The sequence below is a fragment of the Varanus komodoensis genome, unplaced genomic scaffold (assembly GCF_004798865.1).
Source record: "Varanus komodoensis strain SLA01 unplaced genomic scaffold, ASM479886v1 scaffold4, whole genome shotgun sequence".
NCBI classification, from domain to species: Eukaryota; Metazoa; Chordata; class Lepidosauria; order Squamata; family Varanidae; genus Varanus; species Varanus komodoensis.
In genome coordinates this window covers 32,839,761-32,862,744 of record NW_025335941.1, presented here as the reverse complement: position 1 = coordinate 32,862,744, position 22,984 = coordinate 32,839,761, and the positions used below count along the sequence as shown (strand labels likewise).

The 22,984-nt window shown below is 41.7% G+C and overlaps 1 protein-coding gene across 1 annotated transcript in view; it reads right to left on the bottom strand.

Moving 5' to 3' along the window:
* Positions 1-22,984, bottom strand: part of MYH15 (myosin heavy chain 15) — a 92,760-nt gene that overhangs the window by 22,217 nt on the left and 47,559 nt on the right. The window contains exons 23-33 of the mRNA XM_044441486.1: positions 21,341-21,477; positions 18,466-18,721; positions 13,643-13,885; positions 12,693-12,869; positions 11,889-12,034; positions 10,843-10,933; positions 6,652-7,041; positions 4,902-5,028; positions 3,803-3,921; positions 2,886-3,082; positions 1,247-1,596 (exon numbers count right to left, since the gene is read on the bottom strand). Of these exons, the coding sequence (XP_044297421.1) occupies positions 1,247-1,596; positions 2,886-3,082; positions 3,803-3,921; positions 4,902-5,028; positions 6,652-7,041; positions 10,843-10,933; positions 11,889-12,034; positions 12,693-12,869; positions 13,643-13,885; positions 18,466-18,721; positions 21,341-21,477 (2,233 nt within the window). The remainder of the gene's footprint in view (positions 1-1,246; positions 1,597-2,885; positions 3,083-3,802; positions 3,922-4,901; positions 5,029-6,651; positions 7,042-10,842; positions 10,934-11,888; positions 12,035-12,692; positions 12,870-13,642; positions 13,886-18,465; positions 18,722-21,340; positions 21,478-22,984) is intronic.

Here is a 22,984-nt window from a genome sequence, read left to right as displayed (position 1 = left end):
CCATATTCCTCAAACTATGGAGGGTGGAGGGCATCCGCATAGGAATGATATGTTAACTTTTTGATATTTTCTTTGTTTTCTGTATTGTTTGGTTTTTGTTGTATTGAGGGTGACTGTCAGCTGGGTGGGACAGAAATGTAACGAATGAAAGCACACAGCAAGAAAGGCAGAGACATCCAGGTTGGCTTAGATATGTCTGTCGCGTTCACATATGAACTAAGATATCATCTTAGTTGATGTGATGTGGTGGGGGCATGTCAGAATCACCCACCATTTCATAGGGATAATGATTATTACATCACATTTTTTCCTCTTTCAAGTCAGTTACCTAGTCCTCCTCTACTCCACTTTATCCTCACAGCCACAACCTTGTGTGATGGGTTAGTCCAAGAATGAGTGACTAGCTTAGAGTCACCCAGTGAGCTTCATGACTGAGTGGGGTCTAGAATCTGGATCCCACAAGTCTCCTGTCCACCTCTCTAACCACCACACCACATTGTTTTTCCCACATGTGATGTGCAAATGTGATCATAGGTAGCTTTTTATTTATCGGAAGGATTTTTACCCTGCTCTTCAGAAGAAGAAGAAACATTCCCAGGGAAACGTATAAATCTCATCAACAAGACACTTTGTTCTCAGGCTTACAGTCTAAAAATACAGCACAAAAGGAAAAGGGATTTGGAGCAGGGAGAAAAAAAGTGAACTCAAGTCTAAGTCCATGCATTATGGACGGCTGAGGAAGCTTTACTGTGGAAGAGTGACTAGATAGGTAGCACTGCCAGCATTCATTACCCCATCCCATTCTGTAACAGCTGCCTTTCTAAAAGGCAGCTGCCTTTCTCTCCAATGCACTTAAGGGCACCCATCACTTCATAAGTTCATGCTATGCCATCTTGTGATTGGGATTGCAGGGGGCAACTACAATCCGCCTGGCTTATTGTTAGCCTAGCTGTCCCAAGTGCAAATCAGCTGGTATTAGATGCCTCCTGCAATCCCAAGTAGGGGCATCCCACACCAGCTGATTTGCACTTGGGAAAGCTAGGCTAATAATAAGCCAAGGGGCCTGGCACATATGGCTCTCCTTACTCCTCAAAGGATCAAAAGGTTTCAGTGATGAAGGTCTCCTTTCCAATTCATCTCATGCAATGATGAAGTTTAACTGAAAGACCCATGAGCTCCCTTTTTATCCTGACTCTCTTAAGACTACACTTCCTTAACGGTGCCACATTTTCAATGCATGGCCTACCTTGGAGGTTCTTATTTTCCCTTTTTAAGGTTTCCAGGTTGTCCAGGCTTTCTTCGTATGCATTCTTCAGCTTGAATAACTCAGTGCTGAGGCTTCGAGCCTCCTTCTGAGCAGCTTCAAGTTCTGCTTGGGATTCCTCATACTTCTGCTTCCATTCAGCAATAATCCTGTCAAAATTACGCTGTTTCTTGTCCAGGGCCCCTGCTGCTGAGTTGGCCTTTTCTAAATCAATCATTATGTCCTCCAGTTCGTTCTGCAGTCTGTGCTTGGTCTTCTCCAGAGATGAGCATTTGGCATTGGCTGCCTCAATAGCTTCTTCAGCCTCTTGGAGACGGGCTGCCAACTTCTTCCTAACAGAAAGGATAGACAATAAAGTGACCCACAAGGGAAAAAAGTTCTGGCTACTTCCCAAACTGAGGCAACATAGCTTTCATTTAGAAGCACAATTATGGATGTGTTATTTGCCCTTCCCAGGGAGGTTCAACCGATGCATAAATGCCACTCGTTTCAATGCCAAGTAAAGACCTTCTTATTCTTCCAAGCTTCTGAGCTACAAGGGTGTGCCCAGTACAAGAAATGTTGCAGGGCAGAGGGGCTGTGTCCAGAGGAAAAAATGCAATTTCACAGAGAATATGGAAGCACATTATTTTCACTGAGTACTTCCTCCTCCCCCACATCCTTTGGGGTGCACCTCTCCAACTATGCAGTGCAGCTACCTAGCCTGCGAAGTGTGCCCTGGGCTGGCCTGTAAGCGCATGCAGCATTGCAAAAGAGGCTGGAGGTACAATTGTGCACACTCTAATACTTGCATTCTGGGCGAGATTACAAGGGATTCTTGATGTGCCTCTCAGGTTTCATGATACTTCAGTGGCTCAAGGGATATCCTAAGTTACTTGTGAGGTTGTACTAGGGGCGTCCAGATGATGCTCTTTCTTAAAATCTAAGCCAGTGTCTGAGAAACTGCCCCTATACAAGCAGAGATAAAATCTCTTTGGTTTACCTGCAGGATATCTTCAGATCTGCAGATCAGTCACTTAAGGGTCAGCCCAAGCTAAGGAAAGATTTATATCTGTTGTTTTAAATCCTTTGCTGTGTTTAAACCTTTGTACTGCTGATAAGTTGAACTTTGGTTTTTTGTTTTCATTTTATACTGTAGTTTTCAACTTTTATAGTGCATCTTAAATGATGGTTTTGATTGTTGCGAACCACCTAAAAAGCTTTGGGTATGGTGTGTAGAAATGTAATATGAAAATGTAATAAATAAATAAATAGGATGGACTTGGATTCGTGTATGAAACATAGAAATTATGGTGAGAGAAAGCATGTCTTTCTCAAGGGAGAGAGTTCCAAAACTGGGGGACCACCTTACAAGAGGTGCTGTCTCTGGAGGCAGGGCACCCGAGAAGGACTTTTGGGTATATATCAGTTGATAGGCAGGTCATATGGGTTTTCCTGTCACCCTAGGTCAGAACAGATTGGTGCAATTGCCATAAGATGTAACGGGGTAATGTACCTGGGTTGTGATGTATAAGCAGCTCTCAGAACACTGAGGACCTATGCACAGCCTGTAACCTGAACTGTCACCATATTTGAAAAGGATCCACATGGCAACAATGGAGGCAGCCTTGGAGTATCTTACTTGGCATCTTCCAGCTCCTCAGTTCTTTGGATAGCATCAGTTTCATATTTCGTTCGCCACTGAGCCACTTCTGCGTTCCCCTTGGAGAGCGCCCTCTGCAGCTCTGCCTTAGTTTCTTGTTCTTCCTCAAACTGCTCACGCAGGAGATCACAGTCATGGCGGGCAGCTTGCAGAGCATGGGCCAAAGCATTCTTGGACTATAAGATGGGTAGGAGGGCTGTATTTAGCATATATCATAGTGGGCAAACAGCCAGGCTGGCCAAACAGTAGGCAAACATACCATAGTGGGCAAACAAACTGGCAAACAACCAATCAGTTCTGGTGGGACATTTACAGTCTCAATTCCCTATTTCTACACTCAGTATCAGAGGAGTGGCCCTTTGTTGCTTGAGGTGGAGTCACAAATGGCATCTTTCCCCTTGACCCCCTTGCCACAAATGGCATCAGCATGTGAGCAAATGCCTGCTCCCCAAAATGGACAAATTGGCCCAAATATTCATATTTGACTTCATGGGTGATTCATGCCTTTTTGACTTAATGCAGCTTAATTTTTGGAAAGACATATGAAATAAACCAATTAGTTTGCAAGCCATGTGGACTCCACATGACCTGGAAAAGCTAGTGCACTGTGGAATCCACAGAGAAAACATTGAGAACTCTAGGTTTATTTGAGTCTGTTGTGGATTTCTTCAACATCCCTCTCTTTCCTGCTTGTATTGATACTATAATCCCTAAAATTCTGCATTTTACTCGTTTATTGACTAAAACAACCCTCCAGCCAGTGAGAATCCATGCAAATCCACCACACTGGCTTCCAGAATCTTGTTCTGAACCTGCTTCAGAGCAAACTCTTAAAAACCGAGTCATCAATTCAGGCTAACTCAGAATTGTATTGGGATTATAAATCAAAGCATTACCTTGGTCTCTTCCTCCAGCTGCCTTTTAAGTTCATCTATTTGTTGAGTGAAAGACAACTTCCCTCGGGAAAGTTGGTTTATAAGTGATTCTTTCTCTTCCAGCTGTCTTGCAAATTCACCTGCCAGAGGGTTATCACAAAAAGATAATAAGCATAAGCTTTTTCTGATAGAGGAGGAGGAGGCAGAGGGCTGTGATACTAGGGGCAAATATTCCATGCGTTCTGACTAAATAAAAGACATGTAGTCTTTCTTTGTCCAAAAAGCACAAAAGGGCAGGGGTGGTTGGAGAAAGTAGATGGAGATTTTATGGTGCTAGCCATGCATGGGATGGACCACATTCTGCCAAAACCAGATTTATATCTCGTACCCTCAGAATTCCTCTGGATTTAATGAAAGGCAATGGCAAAAGAGAGAGAGAGTGCTTGATGGCAGGCTAAAAAAACCCTGCAATATTCACACCTGAGGGCTAATGAAGCTCCTGCTTCAGACAGCTGTGTGATACAATTATGCACCCTGCATGGTCCAGATGCCTACACATTCTGGTCACAAAACCTCTCCACTCTGGTTTCTCTTCTGCATCAAGAGTGCAACAGTGCTAGCAACTATAGCAGCAGAGATGCTAGACTGACCAGATGTCCTACTCTACAGAAGACAGTCCTCTGTTGGAAAAATCCACCTTTACAAGCAGAGGAGCTGCCTCATTGTAGAGCTGCTTGTTTTTAAGTCAAAGAACCATAAAGGGGAGAGCAGAAAGGGGCCTGGAAGCTGGCCATTTAAGCAACCTGTGCAACAGACAGACTAGAAGGCACAGGTCACCTGGGTCAGTCTTGTCCACTGTGATGAGAGGTACTGTATGTATATTTAAATTATAGTTATTATTTCTGAATGGGCACATTGACACATATATTTGCATATGCAAATGAGCAGAGAATTATGAGTGCTCATTAAATGCCTTGTGTAGAAAAATTCTTCATTGCAGTTCCCATGTGTAATCACATGTATGTGGTTCCATTTGGCAATCATCTTTGTGTTAGGCTCTTAGTATCTTAGGTGCCATTCCCTTACTTCCTGTGATTCTAACAGGGTTTATCCAACCTACCGTTCTCAGTTTGCAGCTTCCCTTTTTGGGTCGTGAGGTCATTCACTACACGGGTCAACTCATCCACTTTGCTCTTCGCCTCATTCAGATGGTCTTCAAAAGTGCGACAGAGTTTCTCTGCATTTGCCTAATACAGTTGTGAGAAAGGTAGTCAAAAGTCATCCCAAACAAACTGCATTGCTCACTTCAACACACCCCTTTAATTTCTGGCAATAATAGTCAATATCACTAATGGAAGGCAATGAGAACAGAAGCACAAAAGCTGAGACATGACCCAGCCAATTTCAGGGATACAGTCCTGTGCAGCAGATGGTAAAAATTAAAACGGCATGCCAATAAAAGGGTTATGAGCACATATAGATTTAAAAGTCTTATTCTATTACACGTCAAACTTGGTTTATTGGAAAGTTTATTGGATAATATTTTAAATGTTCTGCTTTCATTGTGCCCCGCACTGCTGGCCCAGGATATTTTGCCTCCTGAAGCAAAGGTCAAGATGGCAACACCACCTGCATTCCGTGTACAGAAGGGGACCCAACTAGATGTTGAATCTTTCAACACCAGGAATCGGGCAACATCCTCCAGTGCACTAGTGTGTTGCAGAATAGTTTAAATGGCGTCCACAGTTTGTCCCCCAACATCCTGTACATCTATCACCTCTGGCAGCTGCATATTTTGCCTCAGCTATTACTAGAATCATACAAACAATGCCCACCACCCAGATTACAATATGATAGTTCTAGTAAATGGAAAGGAACCAGCTATTTAATTAATAGCTTTGAATTATTGAACTACACTGATGTGAGGGGGGAAACCTCACATTGATTTAAACAAAATTATACATCTCTGAGCCATAAACACATGCTTCCTAACAGATATGGCTAAGTAGTTGCAGGGAAGCAGAATTAAATGTCCCAAGAGGAATATTTTACTATTCTATTCTAGATCATTTATTAAAGATAAGTATGATGGAAGCATTTGAAAGATCATAAATGTGAAAAATATACTCCATTTTCATCCCCACCCTTTCAATCAGCAGAAGATACAAGCTTTCTGCATCAGAACAGTTTTATGTTCAAAGTGTTGCTTTTTTCATATATCAAAGTATCTGGTAATAACTACTTACTGATACATCAGAAAAATCTGTAGGGAAATAGAATAGCAATGTTCAAATGCCTTGACTACATGCGTTGCTCTAAACATATGCTGCCTTTGCACAAAACTACCTTATTACTATTACTATTAACATTTCTGTACTGTCCAGTACTGAAAACTCTGATGCCACTGATATACATAAACTCTGAACACGTTTAGACATATCACATGCTCAAGGCATTTAAGTGTTACTTCCACTCTCAATTTTGCTGCAATGAAGAGGGCTTTTGGTGGTAATTCAAAGCAAGAAATAACATGCAAATCAACCCTTAGGCGAGCAGAATTTGGAACTAGAAACCAAGGAATAGGCCAGGTGGCCAAAAGTGTTTTTCAATAAGCTGGTACCTTATGATGATGGTGGTGGTGATAACTGGGCAAAATCTGGAAATCTCATTGTCCGATTCCACCTAATGAGTATCTTACAGCTGGATACTAAGGGGCATAAGATAAGCAAGGCACACTGTTCAGCTCTCCAGCATGGTGCCCTCCAGTTGTGTTGGGCTGCAAGTCACAGGAATCTCTAGACAGCATGGCCATTGGTAACCACACCCATTCCCACCCAGTCTGTCCCCACAGCTACTGCCAGAGGCTTTACCTTCCCCTTGACCAGTTGTTCCATATTGGAGGAGAGGTCATCCACTTCCAGCTTCAGCTCACTCTTCTCTTTCTCCAGTTTTTGTTTCACCCTCTGCAGGTTGTCCACTTGCTCCCCAAGCTCTGCTATGCTGTCTGCGTGTTTCTTCCTTAGAGTAGCAGCAGTCGCCTCATAGTGCAGAGTGGCCTCTTCCAGGTCCCTTCGCAGTTTCAGAAATTCTGCCTCCCGTTTCTTGTTCATCTCCAGTTGGGCTGAAGTGGCACCCCCAGCCTCTTCTAGACGCTCACTCAGCTCTTCAAGCTCTCGGGCCAGGTCAGATCTTTGCTTTTCCACTTTGGCTCGAGCAGCTCTTTCAGCTTCCAGCTCCTCTTCCAGCTCTTCTATGCGGGCCTGGCAGACAGAGGGAAACATGCATGTAATAGCATGGTCGTAACTGCCACAGTGCCTCCACCTAAAGATGTCAGATGTGGCCCTTGGCTCACATAGGTGAGAACATTAAAGCATGATCAGTGCTAGAAATTAGACGCCATATAACAAAGGCTGGTTACCTACCCAGACAACTGAGTAGGGTTCTGAGCCATCTTCCCAAAACATCAGGCTGGTCACATTTACCTAGAATAAGCTCCATTGAACTAAGGAGGACTTATTCCAAGTTACTTTATGCAGGATTGCATAGTTACTTTCTGCAGGGAAAGTAAGGGATAGAACTTTATTCTATCCCTGCAGTGGCGGGCAGGACACGTTCCAATGGAGCAAAGCTCAAGGAACCAAGATTTAAGGTGGATGCTAGGAAGTACCTCCTAATGGTTAGGGCTCCTAGGATATGGAATGGGCTTCCACAGGTGGTGGTTGAAGCCCCAGTGGTAAAGGTGCTTAAGGATAAGCTGAACATGCACATGGTAGGTGTGTCATGAGTGGAGCCGGCTGGATCCAGGAGTCAGACTAGATGGCCCAGGAGGCCCCTTCTGACTCACTCTGTTGCTCTGTTTCTATGATTACTCCTGTAGTGGGTTTAAAGAAGAGTCATATTTGCATACAATGGGAGCTGAGCATTCTGCTCTAAAGAGTGTTTTCTGCTGCTGTAACTTTAAAGAGGAAATGTAGGGTAAGGTCAAGAGTTTGTGGACCCTGTTCATGTTTCACCTCTGAACTAGGACTGTCAAAACTGATTAGGCACATGGTCAGCCTCTGGAAAGCAAGGAAGTTGCAGTGGAATCAATGGCCTATTCCACATCCTCCAGAAAGAAACAGAGCAACTTTGGCACCTGCAAATCCAAGGAGGTCATAGAGCCTCCATGGACCAGCAGTTGTAGAAACTGCTTTTATTCCTGAAATACGCGTATGTCTTTCCTCTGTGCTATTCCCCCTGCCAGTGTTATTTATCAGTACAATTCACATTGTCTTCCTCTGACATTCAGTCCGCTCACTTACTAACTCTCAAGCCCTTAGGTGCTTATAAACAAGGCAGATGCTATCTTTCCACCCAGGAAAGTCTTTTTTCCTCTCTTTTCCTTCCTTTCCCTTCTTCTTCAGTGCATAACCACCACAAATGTCTCCTACATCTATTTTAGGAGCTATATCTACCCCATGCTCATCTTTATGTTAGAGTGGAACAGGGGCCACAATCCAGATCTTTAAAACCTTACTTCCCATGCCATGGTCCTGATTTGAATTGAAAAAATAGGGGAAATGTTGGTGCTAGATAGAGATTTAAAGTAATGTCTTCTTTGGTCTTAGCAAATATCTATTATTAAGATTCCCATTGATCAAGATAAGGATTTCACATTCGCCTTCCTATAATCAACAGTTTCTCCTTCAAAAACTGGCATGGTAAGTTCATGTTGATGTTTGGTGAATACATAATTTGAGAACTTGAGGGAAGAACTTGAGTTTGTAGCCACTGTGTGCCCTTCAAGTTCTGGAGAGAGCCACCACGCATTAACAGCACATGCAGAAGGGTTTCTTCTGCACAATCAGGAACACCGAAAACTGTAGAATCTCTGATCTGGAATACATTCATACACCTCTAGATTCTGTCCAGACCTTTGGATGAATGCGTGGAGGTGGGGCATCGGGACAGAGATATGATCCTTTGCGTCCACTGATCTTCTGCATCAGCCTGCAGAAGGCTTCACGAGGGCAAACTGCATTGATAGTTGAGCCTTCTCTAATGTCACGGTTCTGAGGGAGTGACTTGGTTTACATGCCATGTGTGTGGACATGCATACCTGCTTTGGGGGTGGTTCAAAATTGGTTTTATTGTAAACTGCCAATGAAACAAAGCAAGGAAGAAAGGGAAAACTGTAGCTACATAGATTTATATATATATCTCAGTTTCAGTAAATGGATATGAAATGCATGCACATACTCATACTTAAAGAAATATGTAGATTTCTAAGAATTATACTTAAATGTGAACAAAAGAAGGTCAAATACTGATACAAGTGTCCATTTGTATATGCTACCTAGACACCAGCCATTCAAATATGAAAGCATCGTTATATCCTCAGTCAATTACAGGATAAGCATTTTTCCTTACAGTGTCACAATACCAGTCTTTTAGCTTTGAAAAAGATACAGAGAATCCATTCTCTCTTAATGTGTGCAAGTTTCCAGGAGGCAGGTAAATAATTTGAGGACATACCTATCAGTTAATATTAGAGCATGTTAGTACAAGTTTAATCATGTAAATCATTTTTTCCCAAAAAGAGGCAACTCCTGGACATTGCCACAACATACAATGAAAATATGTATTTGCTGCAGTTCAACTCCAGCAATTAGCCAATGTAGACAAACCCTTACTAAGATGTTTTGACATTCCATAGCCACTGAACAAGCATTTTTGCTGAATAAGGCTTCAGATACAGATGGTAAAGTGGTGGCCTGCTGGTAAGGCAAAACTAGTTTCCCATTCCACTCTTGCTTAAGACACTGTGTAGCACATTTATTCACCAATAATATATATCTCGAAACATGGATTTCGGTTTGATATAACTGATGGGCCTCAATAAGTGCTTTCAGTAGCAAAGACAACTCTGAAGCTGTAAAGTGGTAGGGCCAAACCTAGATTGGAATAATTGTTGCAATGCTGTATAGCAGACAAATTGTATTGGGCATCTAAAGCCAAGAATGATAACTTATCATCAGCACCCAGCAGGTGTTCCAAGGATTGGAGCTCCAATTTCCCAGCTCCAAGGTCAGAGTGAAGACTTGGAGCTGGGAACCAGAATGATCTTTTTTTTTCTTCCAGATATATATCCTGCCTTTTTCCTACAAAGGGCTCAAGGCAGCTTACATCATACTCCGCCTCCATCTTATCCCCACAACAACAACCCTGTGAGGTGGGTTGGGCTGAGAGTCTGTGACTGGCCCAAAGTCACCCAGTTGGCTCCATGGCTGAGTGGGGACTAGAACCCAGCTCGTCTGAGTTCCAGTCCCATGCTCTTAACCACTAGGGCTCACTGGCTCTCTTCTGTCCCGCTGTTTGAGACAATGTCTAAGGACTAAAAGTTCATTCATTATGTTGTGAAATCTGTTCCCATGTGAATATGGGCATGGGCTTAGGTGGCTTTAAAATAAAGCCCAACACATTCATGGAGTCATGGCCTGTCAGTGGCTGTTGGTCCCAGCACCTCAATGGAACCTCCATGTAAGGACAAAAGACCATTCTCTTTCAATGCACCTGTGGCACTACATAAACTAACTATTGACAGCACTGGTTTTCACTTTGATTTTATTTTTTAATTTTATTAATTATATTTATATGTTGCTTGTACATATTGCATCTTACTGTGATTATTTATAGCATTTTAGCTGTATTACTTTATTAATGTTATTACTGATTTTATTGTAATGGCCACCCAGAAAGCATAATGTTAATGGGGCTGCTTTTATACAAATTCAATAAATAAGTAAGTGGACCAGCTTGTGGTGACAGACAATGCAGGAAGAGCATTTGCAAGACTTCCTGGAAACTTCCTGGTTACTACTATGGAAAACATAGCGCTGAATTGGATGACTGCCTGGTCTGATCTAACAGAGCTCTTCTTATGGTCTGAAAATGATTGTATGTTGAATTATAATAACCTAAACTTATAAAAACTGCATCCTGCCTAGAACCCAAGGCCTTCTAACAGTACAAAATCTAACAAGTCCAGGACAGGAGAAAATTAAGCATGAATGATTGATTACCTGAAGCTCTTTTATCTTCTTTTGGAGTTGAATCACTACAGCCTGCTCATCTTCAATCTTTGAGTTCATCTGACTGATTTCAAATTCTTTCCTGTTTATGATACCAAAGTCTGATTAGTGTGTGATACAAGAGAGTAGTTGGTTAACACCATTTTATTCCTTCTTAAGTAGGAACGCAATCTCAGAAACAATGGTTACTATTACTGCTACTTATCCAAGACCTTAATAAATGCCAAAGTGCCGTACCACGAGTAGGGAACCTGTGGCCCTACACATGTTGCTGGACTCCAACTTTTATTAGCCTTTGCCAGCATAGCCAAAGATCTGGAGATGCTGGGAATCCAACAATAGTCCAACAGTATATGGAAAGCCACAGTTTCTCCATCCCTGTACTATACAAGGATAAAAGGAATGGTGTCCTTCCTGTAGACTTGCAGACTAAGCAACATGCAAATTCTGTGCTTTGAAGAACTTTGTTGGAGGGAAGAACTAGAAGGATTAAGTTTCTGTTCTGATTTGCCTGCTATAATGTAAAACAACAATGGATTGTTGTTTAAGAAAAATGCAATCGGCAGACTAGAACATAAAATGCCTAATCTCATTTACTGTCCTCTCTCATTTAGGTTTTACATGAAAGACTCTGCAGCATCACCCAGAGGTGGCAAACTTTCCCCCTTCTTCCTGTTTCTTCCTTTTGGTCCCCAGTTTTAAGGAGCTCCCTCCCCAGGTAAGACTATTTCTGGTTTGGAGGGAGCATATAGCTGTGCTGCAGGACATTTGACCCATCAAGCTAAACAAAGCCACCAGTCACATATGGCAAATCACCAGGGGCTTGATAAACCTTCTGGGTTTTGGCTGCTTTCCCAGGACTGAAAACAGCAGGGGGTTTTCAAGCACCTGGCAGGCAATGCTGCGGGCCTGGAGAATCTACATACGATTGGCTCTTACTTCCCACATTTTACACCGTGTATAACACATTCCGAGGGCGGTGAATGCTTTACAGTATGAATACAGACTTTGGCTCAGTAAGACTTAAACCACCATACTTCTTTAACTTTTCCTCCAATTGCAGCTTGTCATTTTCCAAATCCATGACACTCTCTTGAGTTAGCTTCAAGTCCCCTTCCAGTTTGCGTTTGGCCCTTTCCAGATCCATCCTCACTTTCTTTTCTTGCTCAAGAGATCCCTCAAGCTACAAAAAAATGAAAAGGGACCAATTGGCCATTACATCTTTCAGGTACTCAGTGACGTTGGTAGCACCTTAAGACTTTATAAGCTGTAGTGAAATATAGATATACAGAGTTCTGTTTTTCTTGTTGTATTAACTGCCTTCTTTCACCAAAAGGAATATGCTGATGAAAATGCTAGGTTTTTCAATTATGCAATTGCTCATGGAATTTTACAGGGGTTCCAGATGCTGCTGCCTTCCTCTTGTAGCTCTCCTGTATTTTTCCATCACTTCTTTTCTTCCTTATTGTGGGAAATGTGTTAAGTAAGGAAAGATGAAATAGCAGCACAATGCCCCCTGATTGTTAGCCCTAGGACTGCTCCATCTGGCAGTGTTCTCCCCCCACCCCATTTTTTTTGCTTAGCCGTGCTAGAAGCCATTGATCTGGAAGTATCCTAGGAAAACAGGAAAAAAACCTATACATTTTCTTCCCAGCTGTATACATCTATGTGACAACTGGATTGCAAGTGTATCTCTTCCTTTACCTATTTCCAGTTGGCCTACTTTACTTCAAGATTCTGTTTTTCTAATGACAAACAACAAGACTGGCTTTAACAATGGAACAAATGAAGTCACCCAGTTGTCAAAAAGCCAAGGTCAATGAGCAGTGTTACAAACATACATCATCTACTTGCTGCTCCAGTTTCAGTTTAGCTTTGCTTAGTGTGTTGACTTTGTCTTCTTCTGCTTGCAGGTCATCCAGGGCCTGCTGATGAGCTTCCTGCAAGGACTTCTTTTCTTTTGTCAGCTTGCTAATGGTTTCATCAAGTGCAGCCATTTCTTCTGTCAAGTTTTTAACCTGTGATGGATAGAAACAAAAGGCAGAAGTACTTATAAAGTCATTCTAATTCAGATGTTTCTCATTCCTGCTTTGGGAGAACTGCCTACATTGCACTTGTACTGGGCAAAGTGCTACGGATCCCTGTGAGGCTGGTTCACCAAAACCATTTCTGGGTTGTGGAAGTGATGCTGGGTTTCCTGGATAGGCGTTCATGTTTGCTGAAGCCCAAATACCACATTATGTAAATGGGAAAGAAAGGAAAGCAGCTAGCATCCTGGAGCATGGGAAGCCCAACATTTGTATTACTTTGCTGCTAAATGCAGAGGTCTGGACAATCAAATATTGCTCCAGCGGCACCTTACAGGTCATGATGTGAGGGCAGATGGGCAAAATCCTCCCCCACCCCTGCTCCACTCCAGAGAACAGTCTTCTGCTTATCAGAGTGACATGGAGTGCTTCTAGTCAGATGGTTCTCATCTTTGCCATCTTTTTCTGCATAACTGAGTGCTTTGTTGGAAAGAAAAAGGATGGAAGTAATGGTGGGAAAAGACAGGAGGGTTGTAATTGGACGATATCATCATCTGAACTGTTCACAAAATTCCATGAATAAGGCAGGGTGATTGCACTATAAAAGACTCATCTGGAAGCACCAACAGTGCTGTGTTATTATATCATAAATGAAGGGACCAATCCTCTTCCAAGCATGATTAAATTAATAATATGTAAGTTGTCTACCATCATAAAGCTGACTCAGGAGTGCTTATTTTTTAATGGCAACATATTTGAGGTACCTTATTTTCAGTAGCATGTTTCTCTTTCTCAACTTTTGCTAGTGTGATTTCAAGGTCATCAATGTCTTTCTTGAGCTCAGAGCATTCATCTTCCAGTTTTCTCTTCTTGGATGTCAGCTCAGAGTTCATTTCCTCTTCATCTTCTACCCGCTCAGTCAGCTCTTTGACTTTGGCCTCTAGCTGGATCTTGGATTTAATCAGCAAGTCACATCTTTCTTCTGCATCTGCCAGAGTGTCTTGCTCCTGTCAGGATTTTCCAGAGACATCTTCAGTGGCTAGGAAGAAAACCTATTTCACAGACAGATTCTGATTGACAGCTTTATTCCCTCCTGGCAAAGCCTGCACCCACATATGTATATTTAGAACTGCAGTAAGTTGGAAGGGGGCTTGTAGGCCATCTAGTCCAGTACCTTGCTTGGTGATCCAGTGTTAAAGCATCCTCAACAGATGGATATGCAGTCTCTGTCTGAAGACTTTCAGAGAGGAAGAATTCACCACATCCCTAAATAATTGGGTCCATTGTTCGTCGGCTCTTACCATCAGGACATTGTGCCACAGGCAACTTAAGTGCATTAATTATAGTCCTATCCACCAGGGCAGCAGGAAGCACACCTTGCCTTCTGCATCAGGTGTTTGAACAGTGCTATCATCTCCCCTCCCAGTCTTTGCATCTCCAGACTATTCAGATATGGCCACAAAGAGATGGTTTTTTTACATCTGTAACTACCGCTTTCTTTTATTGTTTGCTCTATAGAGTAAGAGCAGAACCCTGACTATTAGGGCAGTCTATTAAGGATAATCTATTAGGGTAGTCTATTAAGATAGACTATTAGGGTGTAGCTATTAGGAAGGCTTTTAAGATCCAGACTGGGTCCTCCATACTTACTTTACAGTAAAAGCAGGGGCTGGGGAGAAATGTAGCTGATAGGTACAACTTTAAAGAAATTACCCTATGAAAAGTTTAGAGAGAAGATCAACATTAATTCCAGATGCTGCTATACCCAGTGGACAAATATGGGTTCACATTCTTTTATCATCAGAATTGCTCATCATGGATTCCTTTGGTATAGATCATCAATAAAACTCAGCCATTAAAAATCCATGCATCAAAAGTTAATAGCAAGCAGAGCCCATAGAGCCAAACACAAAGCAAAGGGCCAAGGTAAGATTCACCTCACCACCAATTTTGGCTCACTTCCTTAAGGTAATAAAGAGGTTCTTCTAAAGAGAACGGTTTCTCCTTATCTCTTGAAGCACGCCAAGGAAATGGTTAAGCAAGTTTCTTAAGAAAGGCATTGTGTCAAACGGACTTTGTAAAGATCATACTTTTTAAAAAAGAATTGACATAGCTACCTGTCTATAAGTATGGATCACAGCGTAAGTCTACATTTGTCTGCTCAAAGATATGCATTGTGTAGCTTCAATAGGATTGCAAGCTAAGTGGCACTAATGGCAATAGCTATTTCAGCTACAATTCATCTCTTTCCAAACAAAAATAGTATTCCATCTGGGGTTTATAGAGATGAGCCTTTACATTATAGACCCTTTACATGTTAAAAGTCTTGCAAGTAATTATAGCAACCAGTCGCATTGAGGATGTAACTGTAAATTCCAAATTATTGCAGTGTGCAGTCTTTATAATTTTTATAAATAATTTCATTACTAGTTCAGTAGCACACTTGCAAATTGTATGTAACATGCCACATCTCCAAGTTTTAACATCTCCATTCTTTAGCGATTTACCACAGCAACAGACTGGAACACAAGTTAAAAATGTTAGTCTTTAAATCCAAGCCTTTGAAGTTTTGCTCTTAGTATATTTAGATGTAAACTAATGCAGAACAATTCTAAGGCTACCTTCCTTTGAACAAAATTATGAAGATTAGTTGTTATTATATTCTTTTAATATACTAATCTGAAGATAGAATCCTGGGAAGTCTAAATTTAATTCAAAAGCCAGTTGCTGTCACTGTCAAGTGAATATGAACATTCCTGTTGTCTATCTTTTAATGTTAAATAAGTTGAATATTTGTGATATTTAATTATGAAATATAATACTCTAGAAGTACAACAGCTTTTACCTTCTATGTTTCTTTTGTAATTTGTATACCCCACATTGTATTTGTACAATTCTGTGAAGGCCCTTCCATGTGATTGTAGTGAATATCCTAAAAAATCAGAATCATTGCTTTCTTGTAGGAGAATCAGTCCATGTGGCAAGAAAGCACATCTTTTGCAGGATGATCCCATTCTAGCCAGTGTTCTTGTTGCAAGGTTTTTGTCACTGGAAAAACTGTTATTTTTCCCATGATAATATGCCTATTGGTATTGTATATATGTTACAAACACCTATGGGACAGTGCCTGTCACATCACGAATGATGAATGACTTAATTTATCAGTTCATTACCTTTTTTTTAATTGCCTGATAAGGTCTATACTACCCTGAGCAGGTATGGAATCCTTACCTAGCCTCAGATTCTTTCTCTCTCCCTCCCTCCCTCCCTCCCTCCCTCCCTCTTTCTTTCTTTCTTTCTTTCTTTCTTTCTTTCTTTCTTTCCTTCCTTCCTTCCTTCCTTCCTTCCTTCCTTCCTTCCTTCCTTCCTTCCTTCCTTCCTTCCTTCTTTCTTAGAAATCAAAATAACATCCCTGTTACAGTGCCCTGCTATTCTCTATAATGCATTTTTATCTGGAGTACTATGAATAAACTTGTGACAGATGGCTAGTTCACACATGCATGTAATTGCTGGATTTCTTCACACTTCATGACTCTCTAAACTGATGTCTCTCACTGGAATGTGCGAACAAACTTCACTGAAAAGGATTCCATTGCAGATGAAAAGTTCTCCCTGTGGTATCTGAGCTGGGATAGCCCATTCACACAATAAGTCAGCACTTGATATTATTGCCAACCCATCAGAAACACATTTGAGGAAAATAACTGTATTGTCAGTCTTATTTTCCCTCTTTAAAGAAAAATAACATTGATAAAATGGATCCACACTTGCTAGAAAAAATATTTTTGAAAATAATTTTAAAAATATATATTTCTAAAATGTGCCCCATTCTTCCAACCTTGGAATATATTTTCCCTCTTTAAATGGGGGAAATTCCACCAGCTTTCTGTTCCCCATCCTTATCCTAGGGCAGGGGTCAGCAACCCGCAGCCCCGGAGCCACACGTGGCTCTTGAATCCCTCTGCTGCGGCTCCATCGTTCACAGCCCCCCATCTGCTACACGTGTCAGCACAGCTCCCGATCTGTGACCCGCGCCCGCACAGCACAGCCCCCGGTCTGTTTCATAAATGCAACACACTATAGTTGTTTTATACATTGCATAAAGGTAAAAAACGATATATGCAGTGTTATCTTCATTTTAGAGGTCAAAAGAGTTTTGCGGCTCCCGGTGTTTTCTTTTCTGTGGGAAATGGGTCCAAATGGCTCTTTGAGTGTTAAAGATTGCCGACCCCTGTCCTAGGGGAACTTAATACTGAAGACAGAAGAAGAAAAGAAAAACCAAACAAAAGATCGACTGACTCCATAAAGGAAGCCACAGCCTGGAATTTACAAGAGCTGAGCAGGTCTGGCATGAATAGGATATTTTGGAGGGCTCTCATTAATGGGTCACCATTAGTCAGAGACAACTTCACATGGGATAACAACAACAATTCCATATACTTCTATTGCCCTGGTTCATACAACAGTCTACTGTGGCTTTATTCCCCTGCAGGGCCAGTTGTGCTGAACCAGATGCCCACAGGCACCATTTAGTATGGCACGCATTGATGATCAGCCTTGCTGTGGCTTGTCTTGTGAACTCAGACAGTAGGCAATGTTTGAGGGTTAGGCAACCATCAAACAACCCCTAAAATGTAGTAAAGAAACACCATGCAAAGCAGTCCATTTGTATTGGCTTTAGAGTGTCATCTTCTGCCCACCTCTGGACCAGCAGCAAGTCAAGCAAAACAAATGGGTTCCCATTGTTTTAGCTTAACTTCTCCAGTCCTCTTTATCACCACAGCAATAACATTTGACAATCTGTTCTCAGCTGAAGCTGGTTCTTGTAAACAGAACTGGTGCTCGTAGATTCTATTTTTATTAGATACCATGTGGTATATTAATAATTGCTCAAGATAAGACCTCATCTCCATTTATCTATTCATACCACTATGATTCATAGCAAGAAGAAACATGCAATTAAATGTTCCATGAGTTGTATTCACTTTGTCATAGAAAGAAAGAAAGAAAAACATGGCTTATCTGCTTAACGTGAGACTACTGATCCATGCATCTGACAAGGATCTAGCGTATAAAAGCTTATGCCCCAATAAAAAGGGCAGCCATTAAGGTACTGTTGGACTCTTTGTTGTTTGTGGTTCAAAGGAAAGTCTCCCATAGCAGTTCTCCTTTATTGGATCCAAAACGTCAGAACTGGTGGGAAAGGACATGCATGCCAGTTCCCTCCCCACTGCACCCTCCGTCCCTGCTGCCCTGTCACCCCCAGTGCATCCCAGCCCCTCTCCACTCACCCATGGCCACTGTGTCTCCCCCACCATTACGTCCCATTCTTACACTGCTGCCATGCCCACCCCCTTTTCCCCAGCCACCATCCCATTTTCATTCCCTGCCCAGATCCAGATAATTAGCTTATGGGGTGCCTTCCTCAGAAACACACATGGTGGAAGAGGTGTCCCAGGAGGTGGCCTGTACCAAGATGGTGGTAGAGCAGTACTGGCGGGTACGAGCTGCCAGTGGGGGTGCAGGATTTGCCCCACCTCTTGAGAGGGCTGGTCCTGCATCAGCAAAAAGATGCTGCTCTACTCACTGCCTGAAGTTGAAGCAGCAGGTCATTTTTCTCCTGCACCAGGGAAACTTGCTTTTCCTCAAGCTCCTTCCTCCTGGCTTCTGATTTTTCCAAGGCCTCCTTTAATTTCAGGAACTCTTCCTTCATATTAGCCATTTCTTTTTCGGTTTCTGCTGACTTCAGTAGAGGCTTGATCTTAAAGAAAAGCTTCATCCAAGGCCAGTTTTTCACAACCATAAAAGCTCGAATATTCCACTGGATCACCAGCAGTGCATCTCTGGTTTAAAAAGAAAAATCACATGGATTTTGGAGATGCCTAAGGAAGATCATTTTGTTATTATTTTGACCTCCTCACTTGATTAGGATTTTGTGCAACAAGCGCATATTCACTGGTTTCAGCTTATTAAATCCTAGAATATATATATACTGGTTTTCATTTGAATGTTACATGTCCCATACCACACACATCAACTTATTATTCAGTTTTCAAGCAATAAATATATCTTCACTTATTTCTTGCGTGGAATTTAAAACAACTCCAAATAGTTATCATTGCTGTTGCTTAGTATGCTAATTGTATTCTATTTTATAATTTCTGTTTGTATTGTGGGCTGCCTTGTAGGTGGATAAGCCAGAATGTATATGCATGTATAGCTGTAGTCTCATCATCCCCCTTCCCAGGCTCCTAATGCTGTCAGCAAAGTTATGAAGTTATGAACTGCATTATGAATTCAAATTACCGCATGCGCATGAATGCAGTGTCAGTACATGTGCTTAGAAAGCCCAATTGTGCAGGGTCCTAAATTCCATGGAGCACTACAACTGGGTGCAGCCAAGGCTCTTGCAGCTGGCCTTTAGACCTTCCCCATCAATATGGCGTGGTCCAGGTGTATATGTGTACCCCAGTGTTTCCTCCACAATTTCTCTTTACTAATGCCTGAATAGCATCTAACTTTATGGGCAGTATCCATTCCTGTTACTATGCTACTACTCCTTCCACTGTGCCAGTGGAACCCAGCATTAGCTCAACAGGGACTTAGGGCTGCGTAAAGCAAGCCTGGAAATGAGCAAAAATCCTCATTTCTGGATTGGGACAAGTGGCACAGCTCCCTTCTACAAGCTGTGCCAACCTTCTCCCATTCCTTAAACAAGTGTTTCTGACCATTTCTGTTTACTTTAACAACCAGTGCCTCCCTGTTAAACTAGTGGTGGGTCCTATCCTGCCCATGTAGGCAGGGTGAGATACTATCCTATTTTTATTGGTGCTTCCAGATGGAGGATTCCAATAAGGCAGCTATTCCATCTTTTCCTCCCTAACAGATTAGGTTTTGTCCACATAAGAAAAAATTAGAAGCAGAAAGAAAACATGGAAGTATTACAAAGTGATGCCATTGTCACTTGGACCCTCTATAGAATAAGGTGAGCAAGGCAGCTGTCAAGAAAGGGGTTCCTCCTTCACAAATTCAAAGCCCCAGACCTTTTCTGGCAATGTGTTCTTTATTGACCAAAGCACAGAAATAACCAGGCTGAATCTCTGAGCATGCACAGAGCAGTTTGTTGAACCCAATCTAGTATCCACCTCCAGAAACTCTCCTTATGAGCATGCCTGGCCCCCAGCCCTTTGGGAGAGGCCTTCTAAAAATAAGGACATCTTTGCTCTGTGCACCAAACCTCTTACTGGGCTGCCCTCCTCTGCTGATGATGTGTGATGGGAACAAGAGCCATGACTGCTTTGTCTGTGTCTGAGAAACTCCCCTGCTCCAAATCCCCTCCTGCCAGGTGTACATCTTGGTTATTGTTACCCAGTGCTTTTTTTGTAAAAAAAAAAAAAAAAAAAGGTGCCGGAACTCATGTCTTGGAGTCACATTTTTACACTAAAAAGATTTTCAATTCACCAACTTTTTTTGAAATAAAGAACTTATTTACCTTTTGCACGTAGCCAGTCACTCTACACACACATAAACATAATGGTCGCCACCGGCAGTAAGCACTCAGCACATGAATACACACACCAATCCCAAGCTGAGCAGCGTCCCAAGCTGAACAGCGCCCTCACAATCAGCGCGGACACACAAGCAGCCCGCAGGCGATTCAGAATCACTCCATTGGAAAAATCCGTCAAAAAACGGTGCTGGAATGCCATTCCAGTGCGTTCTATCACAAAAAAAGCCCTGTTGTTACCTGTTACCACCTTGGGCAGTCTGGCCTTGATATTAGTGTCTCTGCTTCTTTCATCTCAGAGTCTCAGGAGGGCTCACATTCCCAGGCCCCCTCCTGTGCCTCTTTTCCTCCTGCTGCTGCTTTTTCTGAAGAACAGCCAGCAGTCCTTGAGAATGTGCACCCAAAGCAGCCATCTTTCTTACTCCCAACACAAGGGCAATTGCATAATCACTGTCTTGCCTGAAATTGGCCCTTATGTATATCTATGTATTTAATAGGACAAGGAAGTGCTCCATGTCCCCTGTTCCTCAGGATATTGCCTTTTATTTCTCCTTATAAAATATATCTTTTAATCACTTCTTGCAAGGAAGGACCCAAGCTGCTCTTACACTTGCCCATCATCTGAAAGTTACGCCCAACAATTTTATTTTGCACAAGATGGGTATGCAGAAACGGGAAGTGCAAGACTTTTGATAAACGTTGTAAACTATCCAAAAAGCTTAGGCCATTGGGCAGTCTAAAAATGAGATAAAGAAATACATACATTTTCATTTCCTGTTCCCCTCACATCATTATGACATCCAAAGTCATGGTCAGATGACCTTTAAGGTACCACCTGGGCTGCAGAGATATGGTTATTTCCGAGAAATCAAGCCTTAGAATGCCATCATTTGGAAAATGCTAATAGCCATTTGTCCACAGAATATAATGAGCAAACAGATTCTATACTTAATACCTTCTCTCGACAATCTTCTGGAATTCAATGCGCATCAGCTTGCCTCGGGCTCTTGCTTGAATTAGGGTCAAAATCTTGGCTAACCTCTCATCTCTCATTTCTTCCAGATATCCCAGAAGACCAGCCTTAAAGAAGACCTGAAATATATATCATAGGTCTTGCACAACAAATTCAGTGGGGCTTGCAGAATAAATTCAACAAATCTCATTCATATAATATGGTTCATATGCAGTTGTTCAATGTAAGCCTATTAATTAAGTCAGATTAGTTGTATTGCTACTTGTACTACAAGGTTTCTAATGGGCTTTTTTACACAACACATTTTTTGTGCATTCATGATCACACATTCATGCAAGTTTGCAGGTCCTTTACATGACTTTTCCATTCTCCAAGGGCTTCTCCCTTGTCTTCTAACCATTTTCCAGCTTTTTTATATAGTGAGGATAATGCAGCTTTCTCCCGTGTGATGCCAACCCTACGTAAACCTAATTCTAATCCTGTGTGTAGAGTCTAAATTCTGCTCTGCACTGCATCATTATTCTGTGTCATGTAACAGAACATATAAGGACATGCAGAAAGGCAGAAAGGAAAACCACCAGGAAAAGAAATCTCATGTGAAAGGACATTCTTCCTCTGCTAAAGCAAATGGAAAAAGAAACTTCAGTAAAACACGGATTTAAATGTCTCATGTAAAGAAACCCAGTATCTGTACAGCATGAAATCATGTGATTCACCAGTGCATAAGAACTGACACTACAGCATACTGGGCAGACTTGTTAATTAATATTGCTGAAATTGCTACTGCCCTGTGTGAAGTCCTGTATCTTCTCTACATTATGACATTCCATTTTGCTTCAAACATCTATACATATAATTTTAAGTCAAAGGAGAAATACATATCCCAACATTTTAAATTTTGTCATATCTCTATACAGTATCTTTCTCCTTTGGATTAAAAAATCATGGAATAGGCTATTAGTTCTACTCTGTTACATTATCTATCAATTCCCTGGAAAATCAAGCTATTAGCAATGATGAGTGCCATTTTAAAGCATTACAAGTGCTATCAGACCTGTAACTCTTCCCTCTTCAAGTGTTCGACTACTGATCTTATGTCATAACTACTTCTAATTTTACTTAACACCCAACATTATGATTTGCTTTTGTTCTGACCGTTTAATAATAATAATAATCTGAAGTGCTATAAAGCTATTATTTTTGACATACATTTCCTGAGCAATGCTAAAGCCTAGTGGAATCAATAGCCATAAGTATTTCTGGCTAAGATATGTAAAAAAGGAACTTCTTCCTCAATCAGAATTTCTCGCAAGAGTACCGCTCCACTGCAACGTAAGTTACAATAAACCAGGTTAAGGGGTATGTGAGGCCAACAGCAAGTTAATAAAGATTAAACTTTATCCTCCCCCTTTAAAATATAGAAAACTGCCCAGGGTAGAACCTGGAGAAAGGAGAGGAGAAAAACACGTGAAGACAGAGAGTTTGTACAATATCAGCATAGAGATCTGGGTTGCAGCTGCTATGCTGGAATAGGAGGTCATCATGCAGCACATTACATCAGCCATTGCCCTTGTTCAGCACAGTCCCCTAGCAATGGTCGGGTCATTAATGCTTCTGCTTTTAATA